The following is a 13,256-nucleotide window of genomic DNA, read 5'->3' on the forward strand; positions in this document are numbered from 1 at the left end:
AAGAGAGTCGAGAGGGGAGCTGAAGGCACGGTCAAAGAGAAAGGTTTTGAGACCGGCCTTGAAGGAGGAAAGGGAGGAAGCAAGGCGAAGGCACTGGGGGATGGAGTTCCAGAGCCTGGGGCTGAGAGGCTGAAGGCCCGACCACCGATAGTAGGGCGGTTGGGGCGGGGGACGTGGAGCAGACCAGAGCCAGAGGAACGGAGGGTACGGGCAGGTAGGTAGGGGGATAGTAGGTTGGAGAGGTAGGAGGGAGCAAGGCCGTGAATGGCCTTGTAGGTGAGGCCTACAAATTAACTTGGAGGAGGAAAGACAAATTCATGCTTGAATGTTCTAATATTGTTCCAGCTGTTTTTATTCCCCCAAATGTAAGTTTTGATTCTGTTTTCCAGAGCTGGTACATATATATTCCTGCAGCATCAAATGTGTAGATGCATTGTGCTGTGTGGTGTACAATCCAATAATAATAATAATAATAATAATAATAATCCTTGCATTTGATATAGCGCTTTTCACGTCGGAAGGACGTCCCAAAGCGCTTCACAGAACACACTGTAAAGTGAATTGACTGTAAATTTGTGGGCGAACGCGGCAGCCAATTGCGCACAGCAATGTCCCACAAACAGTCGTAGATTGAAAATGACCAATTTATTATTGTTTTTGGTTTTGGAGGGATTATTATTAGGCTCTGTGTGGAGTAAGGAAACTTGCCCAAGGTTTCGCCCTCTGCCTGGAATTGAACTCAGGTCTCTCACTTGCAAAGCGAGTGCTCTAACCACTGAGCTACAGGACTCCAGGGGGAATGAAGACAGGATGGTGTCACTTTTTACATTTACCATTTACAATACCATTTACATTTGAATTGCACCTTTCATGGCGGGAGGACGTTCCAAAGCACTTGACAATTCTGGCTGGGCATCGGAGCTGAGGGTTCTGAGTGGGAGAGCGGGGAGGGGAAAGATGACCAAAACCATGTTCAAAGAGGTATGTTTTGAGACGTACCTTGAAATAGAGGATGGAGGGAGGAACAGTGGGAGCAAGTCAGAGAGACCTGGGAATGGAGTTCCAGAGAGCATGTAAACACCCTAACTAGAAGCTGATCTTGGTTATACCTTGAACGATATTTGGATACAAGCAGGCTGCAGTTATGATTTAGGGAATAGCAATAAGAGAAGTTAGTTCCACTAATTTTTCCTCCTTCCATTAAATACCTTCTCTACAATAGAACACAGATTGCCAGGGACTTGCCATGCAGGGAACTGTGGTGTGAAGGATCTGAATCACATTCGTTTGTGACGAGGCACATTGGCACATCACTAATCTTTGTTAGCGGTGGGCCACTTTGACCATTTCATTTTAATATAGACTTGGATTTTGTCACTCAAATCTGCAGCAGACAGAACAATATTACAATAAGAGAAATTAACTGTTCTGAAAAATAATCTCAAGAGAAACAGTGACAAGTTGGATGCATTTAATTTAAGTAGAAGTAAGGGAAGGAGTCTTAGTTATGAAGCTCTTTAACCCCCTGGAGTTTGATAAAGTGTGGTATTGCATTACGTGTTAAAATCTAAGTTGGTTAAAATGCTCACACTTGCTGTTCAATAATTTCATCATAGACTTAGGGCCTCAACATAGTTTATGATCTCAATAATTAATAATAATAATCCTTGCATTTGATATAGTGCCTTATAATGTCACTAAGACTTCTCAAAGTTCTTCACATAATATATAGAAAAGTGAATTGATTGTATATTTTGGTGGGTGAAACGCAGCAGCCAATTATGCCCAACAGTGTCCCACAAACATGCATTGAGTGACCATTTTTTTGCGAGGATTTATTACCCCTGGAAAGTGATCTGCCATTTGACTAACACCAGGTTCCTACTTCCTGCGAGATAAACAGGCATCTGGAGTAAGGAAACTTGCCTAAGGTTTCGCTCTGCTTGAATCCGGGGCGAGATGAGCACGCTAACCACCACACTATAGGACTCCAGAAAAAAGCATTATCAGGGCTGGAGTGAATGTTAATTTCATTCTCTAAACAAATCCAGCCCAGGAAATAATAATAATAACAATAATCCTTGCATTTGATATAGCGCCTTATCACATCTACGAGACGTCTCAAAGCGCCTCACAGAATATACTATAAAGTGAATATACTGTAAAGTGTAAAGTATATTTTGTGGATGAAACGCAGGAGCCAATTGCACAGAGCGCACAGTCGTGGATTGAAGTGACCAATTTTTTTTAAGGAATTACTACCCCGGAAAAGCAATCTACCAAACGACTAACAAATGGGTTCCTACTTACTGTTAGGTAAACAGAGGTGTGTGGAGTAAGGAAACTTGCCCAACATTTTACCTGCCAGGAATCGAACCCAAGTCTCTCGCTTGCAAGGCAAGTGCTCTAACCACTGTGCTCTAGGACTCCACTTAATGACTAAAATGAGTAGAAATACTCACCACACATTTTAAGGATCAGAAACGTAGCAACAAAAAAAGTAAAAAGGAAAGATTTCAACGTTGGAAGAGTGTATGGGACTTTGCTACGCAGCCGCCAGTGCTATGTATCCCAGAAACTTCATTTTGAATCGAATAATGTTAGGTTTCATCATCAACATAATTCATCATGGTGATAATTAATGTCACTCTTAATCTAACACCGGCACTAATTCAGGAATACTGCAATTTTTACTCTAAGTTTTACAAATTCAATATTCACCCATTTTGTATTCAGAAATCAGTTAAGAAATATTGTCCTGTAACGTTTATTGGAATAATGCCACAAAAATTGAGCTCGCTTGTTTGCAGCTTCATATTGAAAAATCTGAAGGATATTTTGAGACCGTTTTAACCTGTTATGACTTTACAGTATACTTCATGAAGTGCTTTGAGACATTGTGAAAATGTGATAAGGCGCTATAACAAATTCAAGGATTATTATTTTTATATACAATTCAATACAAATTTACATTTACACAGCACTTTTCACTTGGGGAGGAAATCCCAAGGCACTTGAATTATATACTTTAGCCGAGATCCCTTGTCATGTCTGGTAAGAGATGCTCCTTTTTTCTGCGTCAATGAGACCTTGAATTTATAGCTTTGTAAAACACCATTAGTATTGTTATAGAGTACGTAGATTAGGAACATTTGAAAAGTGAATTTTAATTCATTGCTGTTGGGCAAGGTTTGACAATTACATATGTTGTTTATAAAGACATTGGAGCTGAAAGAAAACAAATGGCTCAGCTTATGTGTGAACTGAAATATTGAGTAAAGTTTACTACCAGAAGGAATGGAAGTAGATGAAACCAAAAAGCTGATGAAAAACTGCGAAAGGGAATCAGGACTCTTGTGTGAAAAAGTGGAGAATTTAAGACAAGAAAAAAGGCAAATAATAGCAGAGGTTTGCTATATATGTAAAATCTATCAGCTAGGTTGCTTATTATTATTATTAATCCTTGTCTTTTTAGATAGTGCCTTCAAATCTTCGAAATATTTCAAAGTGCTTTTAGCATTTATTGTAAAGATTTATTGCAAAACAACCTCAACAACAAAATTACATTTGAAAAGCGCCTTTCATGTCGGGAGGATGTCCCAAGGCACTGAACAGTTGGGGATCAGGATCTGAGGGTGGGGGGGAGCGTTAGGATGAGGGAGGGCAGAGAGGTAGAAGGGCGGCTGAAGGCATGGCTGAAAATCAGGGTCTTGAGTTGTACCTTGAAGGAGGCAAGAGAGGGATCAAGGGATTGTGGGATGGAGTTCCAAAGGGTGGGGGCAGAAATGCTGAAAGCCCGACCGCCGATGGTAGGGCCGGTTGGGCGGAACAACAACAACAACAACAAGATTCCATTTATAAAGCGCCTTTCACGTCAGGAGGACGTCCCATGGAAGACATGGAGCAGGCCGGAGCCTGCAGAGCGGAGGGAGTGGACAGGTTGATAAGGCATTAGCAGGTCAGAAAGCTAAGAGAGGGCAAGGCCATGGAGGGCTTTGAAAGTGAGGACGTGGATTTTGAATTCTATTCTCTGAGCGATGGAGAGCCAGTAGAGCCGGGCAAGGATGGATGTGATGGGGTCACAGAGACTGGTGTGGGAGAGGACCCAAGCTGCAGAGTTCTGGATGATCTGCAGCTTGTGGAGGGAAGAATTGGGGAGGCCGACAAGGAGGGAGCCTTGAGATGATGAATGCGTGTTTGAAGGTTTCAGCGGCCTGAAGGGTTAGGCAGTGGTGGAGTCGGGCAATGTTGCGGACGTGGGGGAAGGCAGAGCAGGTCAAACAAGACTCCCAGTTCCTGACTGGCTTGGTGAGATGGAGTGTGCATCCTTGGATGCTGATACTGCTAGTGCCTGAGGTGTGAAAGCGCTGGCGCAAGTCAATCAGGAAGGCCTCAGTCTTGCTGACATTCAGGTGTAGAAAGTTGGCTCTCATCCGGACTTGATGTCAACAGAGAATCTGTCTGGACATCAGTCACCTGGAATCAAGGGTGGAAGCAGAGAGATAGAGTTGGGTGCCATCTGCGTTTATGTGGAAGTTGACCCCATGTCTACGGATGATGTCACCAAGGGGGAGCATATAAATATTGAAGAGGATACCAAGGATAGAGCCCTGGGGAACGCCAGACGAGACTGTGCAGGGGCTGGAAGAGAAACCGTTTTTTGGCGGAGACAAATTGGAGATGATGTAAGATAAGACCTGGACCATTCAAGGACAGAGCCTTGAAGGTTGAAGTGAGAGGAGAGGCAGTGGAGGAGGATGGAGTGGTCCATGTTATCGAAGGCAGCAGAAAAGTCGAGGAGGTCGAGGAGGCAGAGGGAGCCCAGGTCACAGATGGACAGGATGTCATTTGTGACTTTGACCAGTACAGTTTCCATGTCTTGAGCAGCACAGAAACCCGATTGGAGGGGCTTATAAAGCAGGTGGTAGGAAAGAAAGGAGAGAAGCTGGGAAGGAACAACTCTTTCAAAGACCTTGGAAAGAAAAAGGAAGTTGGAGATGGGTTGGTCTTTAGAAAGCAGGGATGGGTCCAGGGAAGGTTTTTTCAGGTTGGGGGTGATTGTAGCTGTTTTGGGGGGATGGGAACTATCATTATAACAATTTCCCTATGATTTATTGCACCATTCAAAAGCTGAGAATTTTAAAAGTCTGAGATTTGAAACAGTACTTAAACAAATGACCAAACAAAACAATAAAATATTGTGGTTGAAAAAGTGACAATTTACTGTTACTATTAATTCAGGGGTGCTATTCACCATAAAACATTATTTTCAACCCTATTTGTGTTGGATTTAGTCCATGTACGATTTTTTATTAAAACTTTGAAACAATTTCCATAGAACAAGTATATATTTTCAGGATATTGTGAAAAATACAATTTAATCATATAAAAGAACATGATGCCAGCTGTATTTTCATGAATTACTCAAAGCGCCTTTGTGTCAGATGTATATATGTATTGTATTATGCCCTGCTGGAAGATGGGTGTGCGTAGCAGCATTTCATCTCCACTAAAGGTCAGATTACATTAAGGTCAATCGGGGGTATGTACCCAAAAGCTAAGAAATCGAAAGCAGAGGAATCAGTGAGATTGAAAATTATCTACCGTCAAAAGTGAGATTGCTTGTTTTTCTTTTGGCCAGCATGAAATTGGCTTTGTGTTTGTCATTTATTTCCAGTCACCCTTTGAGGTGAACAGCTCCTATCTCAAAGCTGCTGCTTCATTGTATTATTGACCCAGCTTTGCGCAAGTTTGGGGGCTTTTGGCTGGAATTACTCGATATAGATCTTTGTTTTTGGTCAATTACCCAGGCAAGCGATGGAGCAGCTATCTTTGGTCCAACTTAACATGCTGAAGATACAGAGGAATGACTGGCCCAAAGTAGATAGCTGTATCATTTTTATGTAGAGATACACTGGGGGGGAATAAGAATTTTTTACATCCTAGGGGCACATAAGCAATATTTTTGTGTTTCCCTTCCTGAAACAAAACATGATACTTACAGGTTATGGAGGGAGCAGATGGGCCAGATGAAATGGGGGGAGGGGAAGGGGGCTGAGTGCAGCCCACGGATTGCCAGTTGGATCACCCTTGCATGCTATCCAGAAACAGAAATGAACTGGACTGGAAAAGATCACCGAGTGCATTTGGCAAGCAGAATCATATCAACATTTAATTGATTTTTAATATCCTAGCTGAATTTTTAATGTTTTAAAACAGGTCTCAATAGTTGCTCGGATGAATTCTAAATAACGGATATTTACCACAAGATCTCATTTATATTCATGGAAGCACGGAGAGGGAAGACTTCCAGTCTTGAGACTTTTTTTCAATCTGTCTTCGCAGAAGGGAATTTGGCTTGCTTGGTTTTTTAAATCTGATTAATTTTTAGCCTTTAACATTGGGACAATTGCTATACTCTCTATTTAAGTGCACATCACTTCTTCCAGATATAAATGTAATAAAATGTTTTTTTTTGCTCATTTCAGATCACCCTGAGAGCAAGTCCCTGCAGTAAATTGCTCTGTGGAAACTCTGGTCATAAAATAGTTAGAAAAATTGTACAGGCTTGTTCTGGTGCTGGACAATCTGCCTGTCAGATACACAGAGCTTTGTCTTTTTCACAGATTTTATCTTCAAGTTGCTGCTGAATGGAAACGAAATCCATTTCTCAGACTGCAGGCAAAATGCCCATTGAAAGTAACTCAGCTCCACCTAAATTGCAGTAACATATATATGCTTACCCAAAGAATCTGCATATTACATACTGTATTTAGACCTATTACAAAATAGTAATGTTCTAAGATAATAATCTTTGCATGTTATACCGTGCCTTTTCACATTAGTCAAGACGTTTCAAAGTACTTCACAGGATTTACTGTAAAGTATAGTGACTGTGTTTTTATAGGCAGTCAATTTGCACACAGCAATATCCCACAAACAGCCTTGAAGTGATTGACCAATTTTATTTGAGAGAATGTGAGCCAGGACATTGGGAGAAACTCCCTTCTCTTTTCTAACAGTGCTGTGGAATCTTTAACTTCCACCCAAACATCTCATTTGAAGGACGGTGCCTCCCAACAATGCAACACAGCCCCAGGATTGCACTGGAGTATCAGCATAGATTTATGTGAGTTCAAAGTCCCCAAAAGGGCCTTGAACCCACAACCTTCTGACTCAGTGACGAGAGGGCTACCAACAGAGCCAGGTTGATACTATGTCCCTCAGTAAGTGTATATCGTTTGCTCCAGGAAATATAATCCATTCCTCAGCCAACAGGTAAAATGCCCATTGCGAGTATCTCAGCCGCTTCTAAATTGCAGTAAAATATATATGCTTGCACACCTGTGTACTTGGATTAGTTTCAGTGCACAGACTGGCCACATTTTTGGTCGACTGGTTGCTGTTTGTAACTTCCTTGAAGCCATTTATACACAGGAGCCAACACCAATGTCACTTCCTGTGTGTTGCACATGTGAAATGTTGTTTGATGTTGATCTGACAACCTGGAACCATTCTTTAGCACATGAAGTTAGCGCACATGGGTGCAACACGCAGGAAACAACATCAGCAGCAACCTAACAATTCAGATGTTGGTCATCTTTCCGTGCTTCATTATAATGCAGGGCCTGAGAGATTAATAACAACAATCACAACACGAAAATTACATTTGGATAGTGCCTTTCATGTCATGAGAGTGTCCCAAGGCTCTGGACAGACAGAGTTTCGGACCCGAGCTAGGGGTCCGGGTGGGGGAGGGCAGGGGGGAAGCAGGGAAATCGAAACCACGGTCGAAAAGGAGGGTCTTGAGATGGGTCTTGAAGGAGACAAAGGAGGGGGCGAGGAAGAGGGACTGCAGGATGGAGTTCTAGAGGGTGGGGGCAGAGTGGCAGAAGTCCCGTCCGCCAATAATGGGGCGAGCAAGGTGGGGGACGTGAAGCAAGCCAAAGCCCTGAGTGGAGGGAGCAAGCGGGATGGTAGGGAGGTTGCAGAGGAAGGAGGGAGCAAGACCCTGGAGGGCTTTGAAGGTGAGGACCAGGATCCTGAACCGTATCCTCTGGTGATGGGAAGCCAGTGGAGTCGGGCAAGGATGGGGTGATAGGGTCACAGAGTCTAGTGCGGGAGAGGACACAGGCTGCAGAGTTCTGGATGATCTGCAGCCTATGGAGGGAGGAATTGGGGAGGCCGACAAGCAATGAGTTTGCATAGTCAAGCGTCGATGTGATGAAAGTGTGTATGAGGGTTTTCAGCGGCCTGCGGTGTGAGACAGTGGCGGAGCCAGGCGATGTTGCGGAGGTGGTGGAAGGCAGAGTGGGTCATAGCGCAGATGTGGGGTAGAAAGGATAGTTGAGGGTCAAACAAGACACCAAGGTTCCGGACTGGCTTAGCAAGGTGGAGTGTGCAACCATGGATGGTGATGCTGTCAGCGCCTGAGGTGAGGAGGTGCTGACGGGGGTCAATCAGGAAAGTCTCGGTTTTGTTGACGTTAACATTAAACGTAACATCAAAATTCATATTCTATTACAATAAGCGGTTTATATTAAAGCCATTATATAAATTGAGCTATCGTAATTACAACAATAAATCCATTAGTTTAAAAAGAATTTCCCTTGGGCTTGCTGAGCATGCAGTTTACTGCAATAGAAAAATAAATCTAAATTCACAGCTTGCTTGAAACAAGATGAGAGACCAGTGTCAGTTTGATATACATCATTTAATGCCAGTTAAGTACCAATTGCGTGTCCATTAACGGCTAGAACTCTGAGGGCCATCTACATGATTATAGCCTATAAAGTATAAGTTACATAAGTAATGTGTTAACGAGCTTGACAAATAATTGAGTGCTTTCAACCAGAACCTTGAGTAGGTTATGCTAAATGCTGTGACACAAGAGCTTGCAAATTTTAACAAGATAACATCACATAACTCAACAACACTAGGCGCTTGACTGGCGGTTCCCTAGTAGCCATTGACAAATATGCACTTAAAACCATTCTTTTGTTCACGCTTGATTGGAAGCATTTGCCTTATTTTTTTTTCTCAAATCCAATTGGTTTGGAATTTAATTAACAGGTCTACTCAAAGGAATTTCTCTCAGTGTTTAATTAATTACTGGAATTGTTTTTGCCAATAAGCCTGGTTGAGACGGACTCATTTAAAAAAACAGCTTGATGATGTAATGGGAGGATGATAGTATGGGTATTCTGGAGGGTTGAGAGCAGATGGGCTGAAGGATCTCTTCCTCCAAACCTTATGAAACAACAGGTAGAGGGACATAACCTTCCCTTTGCCCCAACTTCTGGCACAGACCTGAAGGGTGAATCAATAAAATGTTCATTATAAATATAAGTACTGAATGTTTAGCCCAGCATAACAATTAATACTTGTTATTTGTGAACCCTGGTGGCAAAATCACAATCTTCAGTTTCATATAAACAAGGTTCTTTGGCCACTGTATGGTATCCAAAAATAGGTTTTTGGACTGGCAATGTGGAGGGCTGTTAAAACAATGAGACTACTCTTTGGGGGGGCCTTGCATTGTACCTGAAAGGAGAAGAGATGGAGCCTGGGGAAGGGAGAGGACATTGGTCGTCTCAGTAACATGCAATATGGCCTCACTCACATGGACAGCCTTGAGCAATGGTGAGAAGTTGCTGTGGATGTTGAGTATGGGGTCTGAGACACCATGTAGGTGTGTATAACTGATAAGGGGTGTAAACTGTAAGTGAGAGCAAGTTGTGAGAGGGCTGTAGAACACAAAATAATGATTTAATCAGTTGAGTTTAGTTCTCATTCGTCATACTCAAACTGGTGATCTGGTCAGACCACACCTCAAGTATTGCAATACAGTTTTGGGAAAACCAGGGCCTATAGGCAATGAAGAGGTGAGCGATCAAGATGATCCCCAGTGCTAGAGGAACGAGCTATGAGCAATGATTAGATAAGCTAGGGCTCTTCAGTTTTGAGAGAAGATGGCTTAGATGACCATATAGAGGTGTGTAACATTTTAAATGGGATTGAAACAGATACCAGGAAATCTTTACTCAGAGCTCAGAGGATAAGTAATAACTGGAACAGGAGGAGGAATGACGAGTTGGTGGAGGGTCCATGACTTCTATCAATCTTCTTCCTGTCCTCAACCATGAGGAAGGGTGGTTGGTTGAGGCCAGGTCTCAGGTGACATTTAAAAAAACAGCTTGATGCTGTGATGGGGAGGAGGGGAGCAGGGGCAATAGGTTAGGTGCTCTCCAAGGATGAGATCAGATGGGCTGAAGGGCTTTCTTCATCCAAACCAATCTTGTGGTCTTATGAAATGAGGCAGCCACACCTCAGCGTCTTTTAGGGGTAGCATTGTACTGTCAGGCCTACAGGGAATGGTGGAGGGCATTGAGGCCCTGTATTACTAAACCATTTATTTGTAAACCAAACATGTGTAGTGCATCTCAGTTCACTCTCGCCTCTGAGGTTTTCAAGCCCCATGCTCAAGACTTTGAGCTCATATTCTAAGCTAATGTCTAATGCAGTTATGGGATGTGCTGCATTGATGGAGGTACCGTTCTTTGGATGAGACATTAAACCCAAGTCCTATCTGCTTGTTCAGATGGACATTAAAGATGCCTTAGCACTACCCGAAAAGAGAAGTATCCTGACCATAAAATTGGTCATTCGCTTCATGGTTGTTTGTGGGACAAAATTGTGTGCAAATTGGCTGCTACATCAGTTTACAAAACACAGAGTCACTAAATCCAATAAATCCTGTTTTGAGATGTCCTCCCAATGTAAAGGACACTATGTCAAATGTTATCATTATAATAACTGTCTAGTTCTGGATATCTTTTATCAAGTGTGGGCCAGTATTAGGTGTGAATGTACTGAAGTGTTTATGAATAGACTGCTAATAGAAAAGCAGGTTAGGGTAGAAGACCAATTCTGTTGTTTCTATTTAAGAAATATTTTGATGCTGCGATGAAAAGAAGATAGGGTGGGTGTTCTGGTAGAAGATCAAATGAGTCGAAGTGTCCTTTTCATCACCTCTCTTGTGATCTTCTGACCTTATACAGGTGTATATCAGTCCAAGCAACCCCCTTTTAATATAGCCAGTGTCATAATAAAAGCCACAGGGGTCAAACATACTATAAAATGGAATAGCAGGTGAGTCCATTGGGTTAGTGGTTAGAGCATTCACATCGCAAGCGAGAGGACCTGGGTTCGATTCCCAGACAGGGTGAAACCTTAGGTAAGTTTCCTTATTCCACACACCTCTGTTTACCTAGCCGTAAGTAGGAACCCGGTTGTTAGTCGATTGGCGGATCACTTTTCCGGGAGTAATAATCCCTTCAAAAAAGAAATTCTGAAAAAAAAAATTTAGTCACTCAATCCACGACAGTTTGTGGTACACTAATACTGTGCAAAACTGATTGCCACGTTTCGTCCACAAAATATACAATCAATTCACTTTACAGTATATTCTGTGAATCGCTTTGAGACGTCTCGAAGACATGATAAGGCACTATATCAAATGCATTATTATTTATAGCATCTGGTCTTGGCACACAGCTTGGATTAATGTGTAATGCAGCAGTGATTATAATTAGATTTTGAGGAAGACACATCTGCTTTGGTCACCATTCGTCCCACGTTAGGCCAAGTAGTCCCCTTTATGTCTTCAGCAGAAAAGAGATGAATTGCAAGGATTATTATAAACGAAAATGTTGTACATTTGTACAAAAGTGAGGAAGATCTGAAGGAGAAAATATATCAGGGATATTGGAATAACTCTTCATTCGTAAATCTGAAACAGTGGCTGGAAACATTTTGATGGTTAAAGCAGAGCAACTCAGAAAGCTGCTAATCTTGGGCTGGTGACTGGCCAGCAGGTTTTCTTTTTACAGTCAATAAGTTTCGTAAGACTAACCCTCAATCCTTGCATTTGTTATGGTGCCTTTCATGTCGGGAAGACATCTCAAAGCTCTTACCAGGATTTTTATTGTAAAGTGCTGTGACTGTTTTGTAAGATTACGTATGAGATGATGGTACATTTTATTGTTTTATGACTGGGTGGTATTGTGTATAAATGTGCTGAAGTGGAAGTGTTTATTGGAGTATTAATTTAAAAGCAAGACATCTTTTGGTTTTGTTTTGCAGACAAAGACAGGTATAGCACGACTGTTTGATGAGGAATCTGAGAATGCCTATGACATCCGACTAAAGCTGTCCAAGGATGTTATAACAATTCAAAAACAAGATGTTATCTGTATCACTGGAAGTGAACCTCATTCACATGTAAGTAGTTCACATCATTGCAATGCTAACTGTCTGAAAAGTGGAATAGGTATTAAAGCTAAGTATTAAATGAGACTGAAGGCAGCTCTATTTTCTATTTGTTAATGATAATGAATGTAATAGTAGGAATCAAAAAGGTGCAATTTAAAAAGGATCAAATTGGGTAAAGCTGCCCAGGGGATGTAAACCTTGCTGATATAATGTAGAATAAACTATGCACAGGCAATGAGAAATTACCATTGTAACCATTTTAATTTGGGTAATTTAGTGAATGTAGTGAAGGTGGAACTGTTTTCTTTTTTCAGCAAGTAAATTAATTTGCATCTTATTAAATGCTTCATGCAATACTCCTGGCTAAAGGCTAACTCTCTACATCTTGAACCACTTTGCATTGTCACCTCTCTCCTTCATAAAATCATATCTCGTTGGTGCACTTTCCAAGTGGGAAGCACTAAAAGGTCTAAAAGCTGATCGAGAAATATCTTCTTTGTCATCTCACAATGTCTGGGAAGCTAATCACATTAACTATAGCTATAGAAATATACAACGTATTAATTACAATTCAACCCATTTTTTTTTCCTGTCAATGTCCCTTGCTCCAACAAGCCACCTATCCTAATCCCAATTCTGTGCTCTTTCCTTGTATCCTCTAATACCATTCCTCTACACGTGCTTGTCCAATTCTTGTTTAACTGCCCCAAGGAAGGAATGTGATAAATCCAGGAAGTAATAAGATTAGATTTGAGAACCCATAGCCTGTTTTTTATTAAAAAGGGTATTTTTCAGTGCTGTTATGTGTAGCTTTTGGCTGCCCGCGGAAGGAAAAATGCACAATTGTAAAAGGGACAATAATAATAATCCTTGAATTTGACATAGTGCTTGATCACGTCTTTGAGCATCTCAAAGCGCTTCACAGAACACACTGCAAAGATAATTGACTGCATATTTTGTGGGCGAAACGCAGCAGCCAATTG

The 13,256-nt window shown here is 41.8% G+C and overlaps 1 protein-coding gene across 1 annotated transcript in view; it reads left to right on the forward strand.

The window, feature by feature from the left end:
* Positions 1 to 13,256, forward strand: part of sntg2 (syntrophin, gamma 2) — a 198,154-nt gene that overhangs the window by 87,385 nt on the left and 97,513 nt on the right. Inside the window, exon 2 of the mRNA XM_042333369.1 lies at positions 12,145 to 12,282. Within this exon, the coding sequence (XP_042189303.1) occupies positions 12,145 to 12,282 (138 nt within the window). The remainder of the gene's footprint in view (positions 1 to 12,144; positions 12,283 to 13,256) is intronic.

This window comes from Callorhinchus milii, unplaced genomic scaffold (genome assembly GCF_018977255.1).
Source record: "Callorhinchus milii isolate IMCB2004 unplaced genomic scaffold, IMCB_Cmil_1.0 Scaffold3, whole genome shotgun sequence".
NCBI lineage: Eukaryota > Metazoa > Chordata > Chondrichthyes > Chimaeriformes > Callorhinchidae > Callorhinchus > Callorhinchus milii.